Here is a 23,873-nt window from a genome sequence, read left to right on the forward strand (position 1 = left end):
GAAATCAAAATATGACGTCACAATCACAATGTGTGTATAGTGTGACGTAGGAAAATCTTACGAGAAAAATTTGCCGTAAAATTTTTTGGAGAATTTATTTGTGTATTTTTTCAACAATAACTGTTATATAATGCGAAATAACGGTATAATGCGGCTCAAAACATTAAATTTAGCTGTTTTCCTTGTATATTTTACATAAAACGATTATTATTTACAGTTATGAAATACTTACGAGAGGGTATGTGCTATCGTAAAGTTACGACAAATTTTACACGTAAGAATCTCATAAGATGTTTTGTGAAAATGAACAAAAACTTAAGTTTTCACTTACGATAAAAATTAATCGTAAGATTTTTTTGTGAAAGGGCTACATGTACTTCCGGTTTTGGCAAGGAAAATAGTAAAAATTGAATGAAACGCAATATTTCGCTTACTTTTTACAATTAGATGTATCTTGATATGTTGCACAAAATTGTAAGCGTAGACATTTCTCTATCTACCGTTTTTGAGTTTCAAATTTGAGAGAAGGGGGGGGGGGATGATAAAACAAAAAATTAAAAAAACCTTCAGAATTTCTTAAGACTTACAGACATTGTTTATATGGAATTAATTAACATATATTCCAAGATTCATTGAAAAGTATTGAGTACTTCTGGTTTTATGAGCTGATGAAAATCGTTTATGGGAGTTTCTATGTTATTTAATCAATTGAATTCATGCATGTTACATTTTCTAAAATAGTTTAATATGGAATTAATTAACATATATTCCAAGATACATTGAATAGTATTGAGTACTTCTGGTTTTATGAGCTGATGAAAATCGTTTTATGGGAGTTTCTATGTTATTAAATCAATTGAATTCATGCATGTAACATTTTCTCAAATAGTTTTCAAGCAAATATATTTTCATATTTCATATTTACAATAAGGGACCTATAATGAGCAGACCGGAAAAGGTTCTGAAAATAAAATTCCAAAACATAGGTAATCACAGATTACAAAGCTCACCGAGATGAGGCATCACCTTTATGAGACCTCCTCTATCATAATATATGAAAATCAAACTTTATGATCTTGGATATTCATGGATACTGTTATGACAGTATTGTATATCATCTGTTAAAAAATTGTATGATAATCATAAGTTCATTTCATTCGGTTCATGGATGGGAATATGTTCTATAACATATACCATGTTCTTATTTTATATCAAATACACAATCTTTGAGAAACAAAGTAAGAATTTAAAAATAAGGGGCTTAAAGGGCTGTCAAAAAGCCCTTCCTTTTTGTTAAAAAACAAAAACAGGTCTAGTTTTTTTGTACTTGTGCTAGTACTCAAAGAAATGTATTGGAGATTAATGATATTGATCTGTTACTGCTAGATTGACCTTGTAAGGTTAGAGTACTAGAAACAAGAGGCCCATGGGTCACATCGCTCACCTGAGCAATATAAGGCATGCTTACATCAGCATCCGTAAGGCCTGTACATTTCTGGTGAGATCCTGAATAGCTGTCAACATGGTGTAGTTTGTGACAGCCTGGGTGTCGCTGACTTCAGGTTTGGCCGTGACTCTGGCAGCTAGCTCCGCCTTACTGGCTTCTTGTCGGAACCCTTCCAGTGTCTGTGGGTTCTGCCTGATAATATATAAATATTATTATTATTATTATTATGTATGAAATGCTTCATAAATAGTTATAAACTTTACACATTTTAATTGTCTTACACACTTTTTTTCAGCCAAAATTTGATCAAAAGTAAGGGGTGCATTTTATACATAGGAACAAAATTTTACCCCATTTTTTCAGGCCATGATTCTGGAAAAAGTGTTAAAATAACAGCCATCTGGTACTATGTGTGCCAACAGATGAGGATGTACCCGACACCTGAATCAGTGTTTCAGGCACATTTAGGAGATATTCCTTATAACAAATTCAAGACATTGTCAACAGGTTTTGACGGTCACCTTAGAACCATATTTAAAACTCGAGCTTGAACATTTATAAAGTTTTTGAAAGCATTGTATAACATCGTAACATTTAAATAAATTAATAACAAGAGGCCCAGGGGCCACATCGCTCACCTGAGCAACAATAGCCTTAACTCTGATCAAATTTTCATAACAGTAACAAAATCAAAATATCTTGACAACTAAGTACGGTAGATCTTGCTTAAAAAATTTAAAATATCTGCCGATTTTTATCACATATTTTTATGGTAAATACCAAGCCCCTTTTGTTGTATCTGTAAGAAGATTTTTCTCTATTTCTATATACCCCCCCCCCCATTGTGGCCCCACCCTATCCCAGGGGACCATGATTTAAACAAACCTGAATCTGCACTATCTGAGGATGCTTCCACTCAAATTGGAGCATTTTTGAGAAGATTTTTTTAAAAAGATTTTCTCTATATATTCCTATGTAAAAATTCCCCCCCCCCCATTGTGGCCCCACCCTATTCCGGGGACCATGATTTGAACAAACTTGAATCTACACTACCTTAGGATGCATCCATACAAGTTACAGCTTTCCTGGCCTAATACTTTTTGAGAACAAGATTTTTAAAGATTTTCTATATATATTCCTATGTAAAAATCCCCCCCCCCATTGGGGCCCCCATCCTACCCCGGGGAGCATGATTGAAACAAACTTGAATCTTCACTATCTGAGAATGCTTCCACTCCCAATTTTAGCTTTCCTGGCCTAATAGTTTTAGAGAAGAAGATTTTAAAAGATTTTCTCTATATATTCCTATGTAAAAATTCATCCCCCCATTGTGGCCCCACCCTACCCCCGGGGACCATGATTTGAACAAACTTGAATCTACACTACCTGAGGATGCTTCCATACAAGTTACAGCTTTTCCGGCCTAATAGTTTTTGAGAAGAAGATTTTTGAAAAATACCTACAATTTTTTAATAATTCTAAATTATCTCCCCTTTAAAGAGGGCGTGACCCTTCATTTGAACAAACTTGAATCCCCTTCGCCCAGTTATGCTTTGTGCCAAGTTTGGATGAAATCTGCCCAGTGGTTCTGGAGAAGAAGATGAAAATGTGAAAAGTTTACAACGCCAACGCCGACGCCGACAACGCCAAAGACGACAGACAACGGGCAAATTTTGATCAGAAAAGCTCACTTGAGCTTTCACCTCAGGTGAGCTAAAAACTCATTCAACATCAAAGAACGTGGGGGAATAAGCCAAGGCATAAAACCACTTAAGTCCATTTGAAAAGCCCAACAAAATTTTTTCATACAAATATCAGTTTTGTTACATTTATTAAAAATATGTAATCATTTGCAGTCAGTATTGCCAAAACCTTCATAAACTGGCTTCAAATTTAATTGATATGAAGACATCAAAATATGTATATGCTAATTGAGCAACAAAATGCTTATGAAATCGAATGTTCAGACTATAGTTTTTTATAGAGTGGGTCATCATACCATTTTTTTAAGAACGCATATTGATAAAACATGTAATTGTCTATCTTTTTCAATTTTCAAAAAAATGGTACCAAGACCCACTCTATGGTAAAAAGCAAGTTTTCTTCATTCAGTTTTCAAGATGATCATCAAATGGCCAAGACCGAATTATGTTTGCGCAATACTAAATTGAGTTTGTTATTTAAATGGATTCAAACATGTGATTCCGTGGTGTAGCGGTTAGCGAGGAGTTCTTTGAATATAAGTATGTTGAAGTAGGTGTTCGATTCCGTGTTGTAAATATTTTTTATATCTTTGTTTACTTTGTTTAAATTCGAAAAACTCATTTGATGTAAAGAAAATAAAAATTGCGCTATTATGAATAAAACACATGCACATAATCATTTTATAGATTTTTAGTTAATGCTAAATCAGTTTTTTAGTATTATTTCTAAAAATAAACATGTTACTTTGTTGAGGGGGAACAAATTATGGACTTATAGACAAAAGATAGGAATTCTTTATTCTATATACACCCACATAATAAACTCTCTGGAGATATGTAAGCATAGGAATGAAAATATTTGAAGTTATTACACATATTATACTAAATCCGTGATTGTCATTTGAAACATATTAGTGATAGGGTTGTGGCCACTCGTAGGCATATGCCTCGGCTTATTCCCCCAGGTTCTTTGCCATCATTCTCTTTTTTGATTACATTTGAACTACATTATTAATTACCTTGGCAAAGGAGGTAGGTGTGGAATTCTGCTCTTTGGGTTCAGAAGAAGCATAATATTTTGAATTCATGTAGTTTGGACGAAGAGGGTAAACTGTTTGGTTTGGTAAGTTCTGCCACCTAGAAACATGGTGGCTCTGATATCCCTTATTGGAAGGTAGGCTCTGTTGCTGGTAATTCTGCTGCCCATAATGCATCTGGTTGTGTTGCGGGGTTGACTGCCAGTAATTGTATGGATAGGTCATCTGTTGCATGGGCTGATAGTGATTGTTGTGCTGGAGCATTCCATTTTGTTGACCTGGCAATTGGGTTTCTTGGTTGTTTGGATCCGTGATCTGCAGTTGAGGTTGTTGACTAGATGCAGTCAGAAAAAATTTAAATTAGTTATATACAGATAACTGTATCTTAATATTTGCATTTATTAAAACAAGAGGCCCAAGGGCCACATACATCTCCTGAGCAAAAACAGCTCTAGGTTTTTTTGTTTTTTTGTTTATAATTTATTGTTTTTGTTCCATACATACTAATGTTGACATTAATAAATTCAGTTTTTATAAATTTTATACACATGCATACTCACTCACACACAAGTATATTTACATACATTTTTCAATATTAGTGGTAAATGGTTACTTTGCTTCCAAACCCCCCCCCCCCAAAAAAAAAAATAATAATAATAAGAATAGTTATAATCATAATATCATAAACTAATCTTAAATATTTTTCCACGTAAGCCACAATTTTTCAAAATTGCGCAGCTTTTGATTTTGGATAGCAGCATATTTTTCTGTATGATATTTAATTCTTAAATAACCGAGTAATCCAAGAAAATTTGGCATTTTATTTTGCATTAAATATATAATAATATATTGTTTAACATATAGAATTATGAAGTTTATAACTCTGTTATTGTTTGACAATAATAGCTCACCAAGAATAACATTCGAAACATTAAAACCAACTCTTTCAATGGTCTTTCTGTATATATGAAGACTTAAATCACTCCAGAGTGTTTGTACTTTATCACAATAAATGAAAACATGTATTATTGTTTCAATATTTTCCATACAAAAACCACAACAATCTGAATCAGAAGTTTTAATGTTAATTTCCTTAAGGTATTTTCCAACAGGAACAATTCTGTGCAAAACTCGAAATTGTAACCACTGGGCAGAAGAATCACTAGTGGTTTTATAACAAATCTTAAAAACATCTTGCACTGATAAGCTCTGCCTCCCACTTGCTGATTGAGGTTGGAATAGCCTCATTTTTATTAAAAAAATTATAAAAGATTTTTGAACATTTTTCAAAAGATACGAGAGGTTCAAAAAATGACGGTACATATGGATTAGGAAGTCTTTTGAAAGAAGACCTATCTATTAACAATGATTTCAAATATTTTGAAATAGCCGCAACAATGCTATTGTATTGCATCACACAACTGTCAGATAGATTGTGTACATGTGTTTTTAAGAACTCCAAAGTCTAAAAGATTACAATCATCATCAAAAAATCTTGCACAGCCTTTACTCCCTTTTCATACCAGGATTTAATAAAAACTGGTTTGTTATTCACTTTTACATTAGAGTTATAGCGAGCGCAGCTCGCCGGCGCGAAGCGAGCTCTACCGGCAATTTAAGGCGTGTGTGAATAGAAAATAGACCCCTTCATGATAACTGCGGTACTGCTCTCTTGCAGGGCAAAATGATATACTTTGCCAAAATTTCAGTAAGTAGATAATTAAATGACGTCGTCATCATATTTCACCAAACTGTCATTTTGCCCTGCAAAAGAGCAGTTCTGTACCTATATTTACTAAAGTTCGTAGACGTAGACGTAGAAGTTACGAATGGCGTAAGATTGAAGTTACGAATACGTGAAATGGTATTTACTAAGCTACTCTTAGACGTAGACGTAGGGTGTACGATTTATTCGTACGCATGCGCAATAATTAGTTTCACCGCAGTTACCCAATCGCAACATCTCGGGCCTTTCCGGCAGACTCGGAAAGGCCCGAGAAGTTGCGATTGCGCAGTTACCGTGAATTAATTCGGACTATAGTTGCACATTCATTCAACGGATTTTTTTGGCGTCAGTAAATCGGACCAGTAATGCATGGTTTTAATCGTCCCAGTAGTTCCCTGTAATCAAGGTAATTTTCATCACTTCACACTCTCACGAGAATCAGCAAGACAATAAAAACAATAACAATGTATACGACGTACAGTCAATGTTACCTCTAAAGTTCACCTCAGTACACTCTCAATCAAAATTAATCGAGTGACGTCACAAAGGTTTACACATTGATCCGATAGATTTTTTCGGCGTCAGTTAATTTTGACCATATTCATAGTTTCCAACCTCACGTTCTCGCGAGAATCAAAGTACAGATAAGCTGTGTAATTTTAAGAACATCATGCTTTTTAAGTAAATTAAACAGTATACTTCGCGTACTTTTATTTCTCAGGGGAGTTTTAATTTAAAGAGTCAGTATAGCATTGAATCATAATTTTTTGAAGTATACACTCTCATAACTGCAGCGGTGTGTGCATACAAATTGAGTAACGCGCGTTAGCGCGTTATGAAAATTTGTATGCACACACCGCTGCAGTTATGAGAGTGTATACTTCAAAAAATCATGATTCAATGCTTATATTTACATTGTTTAACTTCTTGCCTTGTCTGCAAATGTGATTCATACTTTAAAATTCCTATCTTATCCTAAGGGTAAGTTAATATTAATGGAAGAGCCACAGTAACAGCCACAAGCGTGAACTTTGATTTTCGCTTGTGACGTTGCAGTTTACAGCGTTCAACGTTTGTGACGTCATAATAAAACTCATCATTTTAACCTTTGACTACTTGTTGCATTTAGAGGCATTTGAAGATCACAGAATTTAATGGAAAAACACAGTAGAATGTAAATATACGACACTAACCAACGCAATCGTAACTACTCGGCCATTTCCGTCACCGCAAATAAGATATTTTATCGGTTACGGAAAAGGGCGAGCGTGATCCGAATGTAACCAACGTAAACTTTGACCTCACAATAAGGAGAAATAACTCTAACTGAAGTTATTGTAAATCTGCTGAAATTCCTCTCAAAATCTTGCAAAGCTAAAGAATGAGGACATTTCTTCAGATATAGGAAACAGTTGTAACTTGCACTCATTTGGATGAATACTGACATTTATTTTATTCACATGGAGTTGCCCCCTCCACTTTTGAAAAATTTAATTTTTATTCTTTTTTTTTTTAACTTACGCTTAAAAAAAATTAGCTTATCATATTATAAAAAGAAAATGGAATTGCCCCCCCCCCCTTTGGATTGGGAGCATGTAATAAATGGAAGTGAAAAGGGGGTTGGGTGGGTGGATGGCAGCCTCGTCAAAAAAATCTTAACAAGCAAAAAGAAAAAAAAAGATAATTCTCAAAATCGATTAGAATTTTCTTTCATGTAAATTTACTGAAAAAATAGGTATGTTTTATTTTATTTTGCAATCAAATTTATTTACGTTGTTAATTTTATTTTCATTGATTTATCATAATTCATTGTTTGATCATATGCTGCGCTCGCCCCAACGGTCGCACCGTAAAACATATTACCACACTGGAATGTAATGAAATTTGTTTTTAAAATGCGGAGAGTAAGTAAAAGATTTCGTATAACAGGTCCAAGCAACAACAACAACAGTCCTAGGTTAATTATTTCTTAAGTATCAAAATCAAAATTTCTTGACATTTAAGTGCAATGAATATTGCACAACAAGAGGCCAATAGGCCGTTATGGTCACCTGAGTACCAGGGCCAATACACAGACCTGTCGAGGAATCTCATATAGAAGCATTCAATTAAGTTTCATTCTGGAGTAAAAGAAATATATTGTAATGACAACCACCTGTCTGCCTGAAAATTTTCAACCTATAATTTTAGCGAAAAACATTTATAAGATCATAATAGAGTGTATAACCTGTTCTTAAAAAACAAGATTCTAATACAAAATAATTTTCCCACATTTGTTAACTTTCAAGATAGGTTTATAAGTATATGTGTTCATGGATAAACTAAACCAAGATTGCTAGCTACATGTAGTATACATGTTTTATTAAAAACAACCTCCCAGACAGACACTCTCCCATAGGGCATTAAAATGAAAATGATACACCTCATCTCCACTCACTGCTCATGTTTCAGCTTACACATGTTCCATCTTTTTAATTACCAACCATTGGAGCTGCATCACAATCTGACAATTATCCCAAAATCATTTTACATGTACTGCTTATCAGTAATTTTGGCTAGCTAATTATTACTTTACTATTGTTAAAAAAAATTGTTTTTTGCAATTTTGTTTTAAATAATAGATTTGCTTGCATAAGTCTGGGTAAGGGATATGTTTCGCACCTAAACATGTTTTGCGCTGAGATGGTTCGCACCTACTCTGTTTCACGCTGAGATGGTTCGCACTGCAAATACATTCTTAACAATGAATAATTTATAAAACATGTACATGTAAATGTTAAGTTTATGTAGCCGGTGCCAGTAGAATAAACATTGACATATTATGTAAACATAAATAGTAAACACATATGGTTTTTTAGCTCATCGAGACGAAGTCGGGGGGAGCTTATGCTATATCCTCGGCGTCGGCGTCCGGACCTGGTTAAGGTTTTTGTTGCATGTCCTGTATCTAAGTTATTACTTGTCCTATCTTTACCAAACTTGCATGGATGATGCATCTGGACCTATTAATGGACTTGAGAGACTTGGATGCTTAAACTGGGCCATGAATTTCAGATGCTGGAGGAGGTTATGGTTTTTGGAGCAGGTTAAAGTTAAAAATAAGACCCCATGGAAATTTTTTTAAAAAGCTAAAACTAAGCGGGAAAATCAAAACAACTATATCAAGGTAGATAATATAAGTTGTTAGATTTATTTAATTTTGTGATCCAAGGGAAAACAAAAATCTGTATCCGTTTTACAAAGTTTATGAAAACTCCGAAAACTCTCTAACTGCTGAATTACCGAACAGGCACCTGGTCACGGTCGCCATTTGATTTTTTAGACCGGCTTATCTGACACGATTTTCTGGCAGCGAATCATGTAAAATTAATAGGTAAAAATAAATCTGTACGCCCCTTACTACTTTTTGTGTAAACTCGTGCATCATCTACATGAACTACCATACGTCCGTTCCTTTTATTGAAAATCATACTCCGAATTCAGTTTTAATAACTGCTTTTCAGATAGATAAAACTAGAAAATGGAGACCGGAAGTGAATGAATCACGTTATACTTTGGTGTTGACCTATCCTGATTTGCTTTAAAATTTATCGTTAAAATAAAGCAACAAAATAATAAAGACATCGACTGATAAATTTACAGAGACAAGTCAATGAAAGGACTGGTTAGAAATAAAATAAGTAAAATGTCCAGATCAGTCACTTAGTGCAAATGAAGAAAAGTATTCACTCGGCGTTAATTATATGTGTTACTGACAATTGATAAAGCAATGTTTATTAATTATATGATAATTTTAAATTGTTAATATTAGCTATTATTTCAGAATTATGTGATCTTAAATTTCTAATATATGCAAAGTTACCGCTTTTACATGTAACAGCAAAATTAACAAATGTTGTAGGAAATTATAATTTCATGGATATGTGTCGTTTCAATACACTCTCGTCTATTATGCGCAAATTTTCATGCGTGTCTTGGAAAATATAAACTTAATTTCGAAAGCGATTTAATTTGATTTTTTTCGAAGAGCTACAACTAAGGATTTGTAAATCAGATTTTAAAACTACGATATAAACTATGAGTTTTTATCTTCCTAAAATTGAGATAAGTACTACTTCTATTTACATGTACTATCATACAGTAAATTCAAAATTTTAAATATAACAACCATGCATCCATTCTGAATTCATAGGTCTAATATTGGTGTGAGATATTTACCGATTGAAGAAAGATCAGCTGAGTTCTGATGATAGACATTAAGATATTGATGAAATTTTTTTTTACAAAATCATGAATGTAACTAGTTTTGTACGTTACATGTATAAAGTATAGAAAAAAATTATGTCTCATAACATTTAAAAAAAAATTACGTATATATTCCAACTAAGCCGGACAAGATGAACATTAACTTTTTTCTTTAATCCATAAGATTGTATACCCGGTATATTGTTTGATGTATTGGTCACCCAAATGTATAATCTATATAGATTTTGCTTAAAATGCATTGTTCAAAATTTAAACTCAGTTTCGTTACTAATAACTAAAGAGTAAATAAACGAGAAGGCAAGTTCAGACTTCTTATTATTTTCTATGTACATGAATTAACAGAAAACAGATAATCTTTGATCAGAAAAGATCACTGGAGCCTCTGGCACGGGTGATCTAAAAAGGGGAAACTGTACCTGGGCTGTATAAGTGAGTCTCTACAGAAATGCACTGCATTGTCCAGGACTCTCCATCGGCTGTAAAGAGTGTTGAAATGGTCCTCCATCCCCCGTGCCACGTCTCCTCAAACCAAGGAAGGAGAGAGATGAGGGACCTCCTAAACCCTTAAACAAAAGTGAATGAGGACAGAAAAGTCAAATTATCAAAAGACAATTATTACCAGGGAGTTTCTTGTGAAGTATTCTCAATATAAACCTTATAACATATCTGCTATATGGCTAATTATCCAATAATTTTACACCAAAAAATGAGTTGGTTAAATGCAATTCAAAACTACATTTAATTACATATAAGTATATAGTGATACATGAAGCTTAAAGGCATTCCAGTTATGCATTTATGACAAAATTCAGAATCTTAAGAATTCTTATATTTAAAATAATATCATTTTATAAATTTCTTCATATTTAATGGGGCATAAAACAATACATCTGTTTCTTGCTAATAAACCATTGCAACTTTACAAGGCTGGCAAACTTAAACTCCAACAGGCTTCTCAAATTAGGGAAAACAGTGGTGATGTGGAACCAAGTCATTTTTCTCCACCAGATGGCATTGCAACTGACCACTAGAATGGGACCTGGCGTCTGAAGAGAGGAGGGGCCGTGCAAGCTGTATAGACTCCCTTGTGCCAAGTGTGATTCATATCAGGGCAGTACAATCTGTATGAGGAGGTATAGACACCAAATCCTCGGGTAGAAATGCTGCTAAAATTTAAAATATTACCTTACAAAAACATCAAATTCAAAGCAAGTCCAACCCAAACGGTGTATTCAGTGGTGCGTGAGACACCCTTCCCACTGACAACACAGACTGTTTATTCGTTCACTGAAAATGTTACCTCAAAACATTGTGACAAAAAAAATTGCTCAAAACATGGCCACTTACGTGAAGAGGGCATAAATGACCACAAGTTCACCCTTGGGTCTTTGGGGCTATTCTTCCACTGCATCATACTATAAGGGATGAGTTCATCTGGGCTAGGGAGGGAACTTTGTGAAGATGGCTTATAGATCAAGGTAAAGGACGGCTCAAGCTTCTGAAAGGAAGAAAGAGTTCACTTGAACAAGGCTAAGATAAAAGCTGCATTCTTGTGTGAAAGACAAAAATTAATATATTCCAGCAGTTTATTTATTTAATTCCTTAACAAGTAGGCTAAAAGTGATTTTTATTTACAATATATGGACAATGTATACACATAATAAATAAGAGGTTTAAATTTCACAAGTATATATACCTTAGAGACTATCCCTTTAAAGATTTCAATGTGAAATCTGACTCATGAAGATGAAATCTGACTCCAATATGAATTCTTTAACACAACATCTCCTACATAAAATATCACTAATGAATATCTTGATGTGATTCTTTCTTCCAATGTAAAATGTTAACAGAAATACCCTGTTTTCTATCTTTTTTTAAGAAACGGTTCTGCTCCACTCTGGCAGTTTGATTTTCGGCAAGTCTTTCCACAATTTTGATTAGATGAATGTTTAAATGCACCACAGTTAAATAACTCCAGTGTAAAAACTTATGAAGTATTAAGACTCTAATAAAAGACTCCAATGTAAAATCTGACTCCAAGATGAATTCTTCTACATGAAATGTCACTTACAGATGTTCGAATGAATCTTTAATTGTTCCAAGTGAAGATTGCAATTGAAAAACAGAAAATGATCCATGTTTGACTTTTTTTATTCGTTTTGCTCTTCCAAGTACATGTACTTCAGATTTTGTTTCAAAACGCCACTGCCGATCGAAATCTAATGAAAGATGAAAACTCTTGTGAACAATCTGAATCCAACATGAAATCTGACTCCAACATGAATTCTTCTACACGAACTCTCCAATGTAAAAAGGTCACTCGTGAATAATCAATGGGATTTCTCAGTCAGAGACGACACAAGAAATTTGTTGAAAAAATTATAACAGTACATGAACCTGCCTTTATCATGTTTACAGTTTGTTTTCATTATATGGCTGCACTTAGTCTTTGGTTTGCTCAACAAGAATTGTTCCAAGATGCTCCGTTATGAAATGTGATGAAAAAAAATTTCATGCAAAATCGAACCTCAAGATGAAATCATGACTTAATCTGAATGAAATGTTTAATGTAAAATGTCACTAATGAAATATTTCAATAGGAATCCTTCTTCCAAAGGAAGTCGACAAATGTGGAATGTTTACACAATTGTCAAGTTTTTTGTTTATTTTCATAAAAATAAATAAATGGCTGCAATCCAGTCTGACCTGTCAATTTTTTTTTATAAATCTCTCCACCTTGTTGATAAAATAAATGATTAAATGCACTATTGTAACAGCTCCATTGTAAAAAAACTTCTGAATTAGACTCTAGTAAAAGACTCCAATGTGAAATCTGACTCCAAGATGAAATCTGTCTCCAAGATGAATTCTTCTACATAAAAACTCCCATATAAATAATTCAGCTCCAATGTAAAAAAAATTCTAAAGTACGAAGACTCTAGTAAAAGACTCCAATGGGAATTCAGACTCCAAAATGAAATCTTATTCCAAGATGAATTCAGACTCCAAGATGAAATCTGACTCCAAAATGAAATCTAACTCCAAGATGAAATCTGACTCCAAGATGAAATCTGACTCCAAAATGAAATCTGACTCCAAGATGAATTCTTTTACATGAAACCTCCCATTTAAATAATTCATAGTTTTTGACATTTTTCTGGCTTGAAAACTTCATATACCATACAAAAATTTGGCATTCTGTAGAGTGATCTCCATCAGTTCTTCGGGTTTCACATTCAAATGTTGTGCAACAAGTTTAGCAGTCTCTCCTATATATGCGGGTGTACTAACTTTTGCTGTACCAAAGGGAAAGTAAGGAGCATCAGTTTCCAACACAATATTTGTTCTCGGAATGGCCTTTAAACCTGCAATCTGATGACTATCAAATGTGCGAACTGATGCAGTTAGTCCAAAACAAGTATTTGGAAACTTCTTTAGCCATGCCTTTACAACATCTGTCTTTCCTTGGAAGCAATGAAGATGTATCCGCTGCGCATTTCTACAGTGCACTTCCATTAGCATCATACACCTTGCAATTACATCAGATCCATATTTATCCCCAGCTGGCCCTCTGAGATGTAACACAATTGGAATGCAAGGCTTGGCAAGTTTCAGAAGTTTTATAAAGACATCTTCCTGTTGCGTCCACTCAGATGGTGGGACACTCCTATCTAAGCCACATTCTCCTAGTGCAACAACTTTTGGATGGCACAGTAATTGCTCAAGAAGCATTATTTTTTCCTCAGTAAACGTACTATGCTGTTTTGGGTGTACCCCAACAGCAACTTTCCAAGGTCCATTTAAAGTAAAGGACACGTCTGGATAGGTGTTGGGCTCGCTGTAGACAATGATGCCTCCAATGACGTTAACAGGAACAGCTGGTTTGTATGGTACACTGTCCGATTCACTATGTTTCAAAAGGTCCTCTACAGTGTGCCCCTCTTCAACACCCCATATCTTCTTACAGGCACGGTCCAAATGGAAGTGGCTATCAAACACAGCTGGTAACTCGCTGTGTTCAGCTACTTCCGTTCCACTAGAATCATCTGGCAAATTACACTCTGCCAGATTTGATGGCAATTCTAAGTCAGAGCCATGTAAAACTAGTGATGGATTTTTAGGAGGAAAGGTAGAGTGAATAAGAGGATTTGATTTAAAACGGACAAACTCCTTTTGTTGGAATTCTGTACATTTGTCCAACAGCACCATAATGCATCGCCAAAACAACAATACAGCTGGAGAGTTTACCGGGTGCAGAGTAAACTGTTTTGGCTCGTCTACCTCTAAGAATGGACATGCCTGGCAAAAATAATCTGCATGCAATGGATTGAGGACAATGGTCGAAGGTATTTTACTGGCCTGGTTGACTGTTTCCATAGCATCAGAAAGAGTAGCTTCTTCTCCTAATGCGGCTTTAATCAACCATTTTAGTGCTTGGACACAATGAAAAACATTGCTTGAGTCTGATGACACTGTTTGAAACATTGAAGGCATGTGCCTTTTTGTACAGTGACGTCTCACTTTAGAATCCAATGAAAAACAATTTGAGAGCAAACAATACTCTGATTGTTGGGAGGACTTTAATTTCAGTGAGGGTTCATCTACGTCAACGGTAACTGATAATGACCTTTTACTAGATTCAACTTTTCGTAGGGTTTTGCCTGTTGTTACTTTTTTTTCTGTGCTAAATAGATGTTTTGGCGTCTCTTCAGGAATTATTTTTTTGAAACTAACTGTCCTTAATGAGCTGGTAGAGGGATCAGATCTCTTTTTCTTGCACAGGGTGTGCGTTCCCTGTGTCTTTGGGGCATATGAGATGGGATCTGGGCATTCAATTGGTGTTTCTTCTTTCCTGTCCTCTGCTGCATTTTCTCGAACAATATTTATGTTCGGTTCGGTCCTCAGACGTATGTCGCGCGATGATTCTGCAACATACACTGATGCCGACCTTTTAGATGTCTGCAGCCTTCTGCCGTCTAATGAAGGCAGATTTTTATCAATCCAATCATCAGACAGGTCACACTGACAGTTTTTCCTAAATTCATTGACCCATTGCTTACACCCGAGGTGTCTAGCAACTTCATATTGCAGGACTGCAGCACTCTTTAGTTCTTTATTGTTAAGCTGCATAATCCCCAAATATAAACTTCGTGGCTCAACTAGAATCTGGCTTTGACTTATGCGAAAAACGCTAGAAAAAATATTTTCTCCAGGCCATCTGAGAGCTTCAAAAGTGTTGCAGCGCCTTCCAGATGATTGCGTCTCGTGGGTTCTTGCAGCATTTGACATTGTAAATCTAAGTAAACAAAATAGAGAGAGAGAGAGAGAGAGAGAGAGAGAGCTATTACATTTATTAGTGCTCTGGCAATATTAAAATATGTATAATATCACTAGAAAGAGACCATATGGATGAAAATTGCAATTTGTAAAATTATATAAAATTCAAGACACTAAACCACATTGCTAACCTGAGTAAGCAACAAAGGCCACAACTCTTATTCAAATAGCTTCATGATATATTACCATCAAAATGCCCACGAAAGAATAAAGGTTTAAATATAACTTGAACAGTCCTATGAAGACTAATACCCTTCCCTCTCCCCAAGGTTCGACCTTTAAAATGTCATTTTTTTTAAATCATTTTCCAAATTAGCCCAAAAGCTTTGATTTGAAATTAGATACCTTGTGCGATTGCACTATAAACTGAGAAGATCATTAGTTGCACAGTTTGTAAGCAACAATAAACATTTTAAGCATGCACCCCTTAAATACAAAACCAGAAATGACGTAGACAGGAATTATACATTTTGTTAAACAATGACATTAAAATTGCCTAAATGAACTTGGGTCAAAATTATGACACATCTTTATGACTTCATCTTTTTGGAGGTCCGTGTTGCTCTGCTTTGAATTTTTATTTCGTTTTATGGATTTTTGAAATGGTTGACGGATTGTTATTGTCATTTTTTCATCCTTGGGTCATATGCAATTTTTAAGTGAAGTATGAACTTAATCCAATTAATATTCTCAATAAAAAAAGGTATACAGCGAACACAAATCTTCCAGTGGCCTTGAACTTGCACAAATGACCTTGGGTCAAAATCATGTTTCTCCTTTATAAAAAAAAAATCATGACACACCCTCTTGTCATAAGAAATCTTTATGTGAAGTAATAGATTTTATTGTTCCTACATATGAAGATTAAGGACCAGGCGGATACGCCTTCACAGATGGGACATTTTTCTCAATTCAAAACTCATGTAGTATATGTTGTTGATGTTATTCAGTAGTTTGATTGATTACTTTTCACTAGAGCCCATGACTTACTAATAGCACAAGATTTGTCTTGACATGGTCATGTGCATGGTCCTAGATACAAATTAAAACATAAGGGATTTCATTGGTTTGAAGACATTTGAAAAATAATTGACTATTATTACAGTTTTATAATAGCAAAATAATTTCTTGATAGATATTTTTCTCTAGATGAACATAAAGATTTTGGAAATTGCTTTTTAATCATATAGGTAAACAAAATGTTATACGTAATCAGACATTTATAATAAGTCTCTTAAACAAAGCAGGGTCTTCAATGGGCTAGGAATTACCTACATGGGTCAAACTCTACATATGAACAAGATAAAATACTTGATTAGTTCCAGTTCTGGAAAGTCACTGGGTGTCTCAAAAAGGGGGGGGGATACCATTTGATGCACAATGACACAAGGAGCAAGGATGAATATGGTTTAGAAATGTCTATACTTTTAAAACGATTAACCGATTAATCAGTCAAAATGAGTCACAAATAACCGATTGGCAATTCTGCAATTGATTGCCATTCCTAGAATAATATTACATGTATATGTATATTTGCAGTTTACTGATCTGGTGGAGTAAGAAAATAAAACATGTGCAGGCGCAATTAATGAATATATATATTTAACTTTATCAACTGCTTACTAAATCAATCAACAAACTGTATAGATATATGAAATTCATATGAAGATCACATTTTTAAACTTAATTGCTATACATGTATTGTATGCCGGTGTCTCATGATATTGCGCTACTACATGTATTATACATGTGTTACAGACTTACCTATAATGTTCAACATCATAATGATAATCCAGTTAGAACACCAATATAAATTCCTTTAGCTGATCACCACAAAAGAATTGTTTATTCATGTTTTAATCCTATTCTGCATATCGAAAACCGATGTATATATGTACACCACGTGAAACCCATCCAACCAACTGACCAAAGAGCTGGGTAAAACAAGTTATCTGCTATTAAATGCAGCCTGTGCTGTGTATACATGTAGCTTCGGACAAAGATCATTCCGTTTTCTTGCAACATGCATGTATTTTCACAACTTAATTCCTTAACAAGAGGCCCATGGGCCACATCGCTCACCTGGGGAACAATAGGTATGATAAAATCAGCTTAATGGAGTCATAATACAATGTTGTATAATACATGTAGATCCTGTATAAAAAAAATTAAAAATAATTTTTTCCACTGGATATTCTTATGTTTATAATCATTAGTCCCTTTTCTAACAGGATGATTTTATAGTAATATCACATGTTGAGCATTGCAGCTCTCAAAAAGAACCTAAACAATTGTTTATAAATGGGAAATAAACCTACATCAAACTCTGAACCCCTTGTGAGACCCAAATCGTCCAGGAATCATCCAGAAGCCAAAATCTAAACAATACAAAATAATCACCTGGCTGATTAGTTTCTGAGAAGAAGATTTTTAAAGATTTACTCTTAATATTCCGATGTAAAAATTCCACCCCCATTGTGGCCCAGCTTTATGCCCAGGAATCATGATATTTACAACTTTGAATCTACACTACCTGAGGATGCTTCCAAACAAGTTTCAGCTTTCCTGGCTTATTAGTTTCTAAAAAGATGATTTTTAAAGATTTACTCTATACATTCCTATGTAGAAATTCGATCCCCAATTGTGGCCCGACTTTACCCCTGGGGGTAATGATTTTCACAACTTTAAATATACACTACCTGAGAATGCTTCCACACAAGATTCAGCTTTCCTGGCTAATTAGTTTCTGAGAAGAAGATTTTTAAAGATTTACTCTATATATTCCTATGTAAAAAGTTGACCCCCCCCCCACATTGTGGCCCCACCCTACCACCGGGGGTCATGATTTTTACAACTTTGAATCTTCACTACCTCGGGATGCTTCCACACAAGTTTCAGCTTTCCCGGCCAAATGGTTTCTTATAAGAAGTTTTTTAAAGATTTACTCTATATATTCCTCTGTAAAAAATCGACCCTCCATTGTAGCCCCACCCTACCCTCCGAGGGTCATGATTTTCACAACTTTGAATCTACACTACCTGAGGATGCTTCCACATAAGTTTCAGCTTTCCTGGCCAAATGGTTTTTGAGAAGAAGATTTTTAAAGATTTACTCTATATATTCCTATGTAAAAATTCGACCCCCCCCCCCCATTATGGCCCCACCCTACCCCCAGCGGTCATGATTTTCACAACTTTGAATCTACACTACCTGAAGATGCTTCCACATAAGTTTAAGCTTTCCTGGCCTAACGGTTTCTGAGAAGAAGATTTTTAAAGATTTCCTCAATATATTCCTATGTAAAAAGTCAAACCCCCATCCTACCCTAGGGAGTCAAGGTTTTTCACAACTTTGAATCTACACTTCCTGAGGATTCTTTCACATAAGTTTCAGCTTTTCTGGCCAAATGGTTCTTGAGAAGAAGATTTTTTAAAGATTTACTCCTAATATTCCTATGTAAAAAGTTGACCCCCCATTTTGGCCCCACCCTACCCCCAGGGGTCAGGATTTTCACAACTTTAAATCTACACTACCTGAGTATGCTTCCACATAAGTTTCAGCTTTCTTGGCCTAACGGTTTTTTAGACGAAGATTTTTAAAGATTTACTCAATATATTCCTATGTAAAAAGTCGACCCCCCATTGTAGCCCCACCCTACACCCGGGGGTCATGATTTTCACAACTTTGAATCTATACTACCTGAGGATGATTCCACATCAGTTTCAGCTTTCCTGGCCTAACGGTTTTTGAGAAGAAGATTTTGAAAGATTTACTCAATATATTCCTATGTAAAAAGTCAAACCCCCATTGTGGCCCCATCCTACCCCCGGGGGTCATGATTTTCACAACTTTGAATCTACACTACCTGAGGATGCTTCCACACGACAGACAGACGGACAGACGGACGACAGACAAAATGTGATCAGAATAGCTCACTTGAGCTAAAAACCCTTGTACTATTTTATCAGGTAATTAACCGTGTAAAGCACAAATTACAGATTTAAGGTGGTATGGGACACCTACATATTGCATGTGACGTACTCCAGATTGAAATAAACAATAAAGTATCTATACTACTATATTTAAACAAGGGCACCGCAAAGCGGAGCATCCCCTCGCGACATGTCTTGTTGTAGGGGGAAAATACATTTTTAAGGAAAATACATGTAAATTTTTAGATCAAAATTTATCAGATCAAATTAAATATAACACAAGAATTTCTAAAAACCAATTTGAGTTCATTATATCTATTTAATCCTAATCCCCATGCTTTGTAGTGTATAAATTGGGGGTGGGGGGTTACATGTACGTGGTTGCAGTTTTCCTATTCCTAGTATATGCTTTAAAGTTAAATAATTTAGATTCATTAAGTGACATTCATTTCCATAAATGATCCGTATATATTATGAAATAAGCTGAAGATCTAGCGATCTGTAATCTGCACTGATAGACAATTCTAGTTGCTTGTGCAATTGTGGTATGTCATCTCATAGTAGTAGATATGCAGCTATTATTAATCTGAAACAATCTTCGCGTGATAAATGTGCGATATCTGTCACTCCCAGTTCTTTTGTAAGTAATACGGGAAAATTTGCCCGTTTGTCGACTGGTTGTTACGATGTCAATCGGATGACTTAAATTTCTTGCCCGCTTCAACTTTTACCTATGGGCAATCTTCTAATCCTCCAATACTACAAAACTTTTGGAGTTTTTTTTTAACCTTTACTAGATTAAAATCTCAAGTTGTTGATTTGAACTGCATACGGTAGCGATTTACTAAATTACCGGAAATGTATATTGTCAAGTCGTACATAAAATTCATGTTTAAACTTCGCTTTTTTACGATAATTTAAAAAATGTTGAATCAATTAATTTGGAAATCAAACCCGGTTTGTCCTTTTATCATGCCAAAGAAGTGTACAAAGTTTGATGAATATTCATTAGAGGGTTTTCTTGGAAATTAAAGAGCTGACAATGGACACACAGCAGCGATGCTATATCCCCCTCGCAACAAGTTGCGCGAGGGGATAATAACAAACATTCAAACACAAATTTAACTCACCGTAAAGTTGTTCTGTCACGCTACTTTCGCTCTGGGTGATTGATAACTCTTAGTGTCTCGTACTCAGACATTTCGATTGGTAACTCGTATACAAAGTTGATTATGACATTGATTTAATGAAATAATAATTTGTAATAGTATTTAATGGTTTGGAAAGGCACATGCATTTTTTATTTGATATTTTACGGAAGTGTGCAATCTATGATAAATATTTTTAGTTTTGAACGAATTTTGTCATAATGTATGCCCCCCTCCTTTACAATGGTGTAATTTTATCTAAGTTTTTGCACAAAAATTTGACCAATTAATATGACATTGCATTTGTTTTAATCTTTTACAATCAGGCATATTTGTGCAAAGGTTGAGGAAATTTTATTGGAAGTTTTTTTTTAATTTACTAGAAAATTGAAATTGAGTGCACACACACACATACACACATACGAACACACACACGCACGGTAGCGATGCTATATCCCCTTCGCAACAAGTTGCGCGAGGGGATAATAATAGACTCGAATTTTTGGGCTTTAATACCGATAAATCGGTAGAGTACTGTCTTTTGTTTTATATATTTTAAACATCATTGGTACTTGAAGATTACCAATTTGATTTTATTTTTTCTCAATCAAGCTTCGCTAATTAATAATCAACGAAAATTCTACAGAAAATTCCGGAAGTCATCTGGATTTTTTTGGATTTTACAATTTTACGCATGCGCATTACATTCACGCTAAATCACAGGAGGCTCTTTAGTTTACGTTTTCACAATATCACGATAAACTCAGAAACAATAATACACAATTTTGTGTAAATTTTCATTGGAAATATTTATATATACCTCTATATACTGCTCATCAAAGAAAATACGGGAGATAACTCTAACACAGTGCATTTACTACGAAAAATTCCGAGAGCTCCGAATGTCAACATGGTGTGTTTTGAAGAGTAAAACACGTTGGTGAAAAAGTGTTAAATTCTTCAATAGTATGAATTAAATTTTTAGATGAAAGGTATTTACAGCCTCAAAATGGTTTATTATGAATAATTTGATTGTATTTTCAATTCATCAAAATCGTTTCGGAGTGATCGATTCTGCAATTTTCTGCTACATTACGGGTACATGGGAGGCATTTTAAGTAGTGAAACTAATAGCATTATTTTAGGATTGAAGCTTGGTTTATATAAATGTCAACAATACGGTATCGATATTATATGCAATGTCAACCCGTGCACGCACGGGTCAAAGTCTAGTAAATATATAATAATGTTACCTAACAGCGTAGCGCAATGGGTTAATTACTACATGTTCACATGTAATAGATCGATTGATTCCAGAAAGACTTCCAACTTATGATCTCCATTCGTCACTTGCTGTTAATATCAATGAAATCGGACCACCAAGCCAAATAATTTGGTGCATAGGTGATTGTAATTTAAAAAAAAAACCACTGCAATTAAGATTAATTAAAGTTTTCCATAAAAATGTAAAATTTATTTTTCTAATTAAGAAAAAAAATCCGTATAATTAAGAATATTTGAACATTGCTATAAATTGCGAAATTCAAATAACAAATTTAAACACTGTTGTTGTTGTTGTTTTTTTTTTTTTGGTTGGGGGGGGGGGGGGCTTTTAGCAGCAATAAACTGAATTAATATATTCAATTCATTGTACATTTGTGTATTTAAACATGATACAGTATATCATGCTCGAAAAACAGAAACTGATGTTCCGCCATATTTTTGACGCAATGACACCCGCTGCGCGACCGCTCATCGATCAAGAAAGATAATTTAGACAAACATTCTACATTTGAAGCGTCAGGAATTGCGGAAGGTACATGTAATATCATGTACGTCTGTGCTTTCTACATATAGAAACTGTGCAATTTTGTTTTGTATAAGCAAGTATATACTGTGCTAGAGAATGGTTTGTGTTGTGAAAAGACGGAATACATGTACTACATGCAAGCCTTCAAATACAGCATCTCATGTTTTTATATGCTTATAAATCCGCTATAACCTTATTGTGCATATAAATAATTGCGCTTTAAAAATAACTGATTAAAATAATTTCTAAGAAGACATAGCATTTTTTCTTATATCAAATAATTTTAATTACTACTGAACACGATTCATTTTTTCCAATCCTCTTATAGGAAAAAAAAATAGTAATATAGTAATCTATAAATAAAGATTTTCTTTTTTATCCACATATGGCCAACATAGGGCTAATGTGTTTATCAATTGCTAGAAGTGTAAATTATCTCTCTTTCTCTCTCTCTCTATCTCTCTCTCAAAACCGGATAGATGTAAAATTAAAAAAGTATGATGATCGACTAATTTAAGTCTGATATTTACGTGCTATACACAGTAGTTCTAAACAATTTATTACAAAATCAACTCATGATATGATAATCTAAGTAAAAAAAAAAAAAAAAAAAAGGATACATTATACTGACTCAATTCGTTTTGGATTGATTTTCATTTTTTGCAGTTTAAATGACATCATGTACAATTCTCTGGATATAGGTTGGCATTGACTCAACGTAGTCATGTTATATATCTGAGTCGTTGCGTAAAAGATTAAAAAAATCACAAGATAGCTGTTTCCATACACAATGCAAGCTAGTTTTTCATAAAATAAGTATAAATTAAATGGAACTTTGCTGTACTTCTTGCAACAAGAGGTGTGTGTGTACGAGTATGTATGAGAGAGAGAGAGAGAGAGAGAGAGAGAGAGAGAGAGAGAGAGAGAGAGAGAGAGAGAGAGAGAGAGAGAGAGTTACCCTTTGTCTTCTGAAATGCACCCTAACAATCCAAGAATCAAGAAAGTCGTTAACGTTGGAAAAAACGGATGTGTTGACGCTCAATAATTGTGCACATGTTAAAACATCAACGGGAGGTCTTCGGGGGTTGGGGACAAAAATAGAAAATACCTTTTTAAAAACATATGTATAGTAGATCTCGATACATATACTATATATACTACATGTATACTTATAAAAAAAAATTGGTTCAGAAAGGTAAAAGAAACAAAAACATATGCTTAGATTCCCCGTAAGATACCCCATGCAATCTCGCGTTTGTCTGCTATCAGCATTTGGGCTGGGCTTGATGATATATGAGTTTTACAAAGCACAGTTATTTATGTCTGCTTAGAGGAAGTAATTACAGCGTAACCTTAAAAAAAAATTGGCTGGTCAAAAATCAATTCCATTTCTTGTCTTTTATCTGTCCTGAGAAATTCAAAATATAAAGAGAGTGTTTATAAAAGAATCGCTGCTTTTTCACG

The 23,873-nt window shown here is 34.4% G+C and overlaps 1 protein-coding gene across 11 annotated transcripts in view; it reads right to left on the reverse strand.

Annotated features, from left to right (window-relative positions):
• The window catches only part of LOC105332503 (uncharacterized), a 32,639-nt gene extending 9,157 nt beyond the window's left edge, over nucleotides 1-23,482 (reverse strand). Inside the window, exons 1-6 of one of the 11 annotated variants that reach the window (XR_010713819.1) lie at nucleotides 23,368-23,482; nucleotides 11,876-15,478; nucleotides 11,527-11,677; nucleotides 10,596-11,300; nucleotides 4,170-4,502; nucleotides 1,445-1,639 (exon numbers count right to left, since the gene is read on the reverse strand). Coding sequence is in view for 5 of the 11 variants with exons in the window: in XM_066083798.1 (XP_065939870.1) it covers nucleotides 1,465-1,635; nucleotides 4,170-4,521; nucleotides 10,596-10,684 (612 nt within the window). In the remaining 6 variants the exon portion in view is untranslated. Of the gene's footprint in view, nucleotides 1-1,444; nucleotides 1,640-4,169; nucleotides 4,522-10,595; nucleotides 11,346-11,526; nucleotides 11,678-11,875; nucleotides 15,479-23,367 lie in introns of those variants that run through there. The other 10 variants (XR_010713817.1, XR_010713816.1, XR_010713814.1 and 7 more) reach the window with 10 other exon arrangements.
• Nucleotides 23,483-23,873: the final 391 nt, after the last annotated feature.

Source organism: Magallana gigas, chromosome 5 (assembly GCF_963853765.1).
Source record: "Magallana gigas chromosome 5, xbMagGiga1.1, whole genome shotgun sequence".
NCBI lineage: Eukaryota > Metazoa > Mollusca > Bivalvia > Ostreida > Ostreidae > Magallana > Magallana gigas.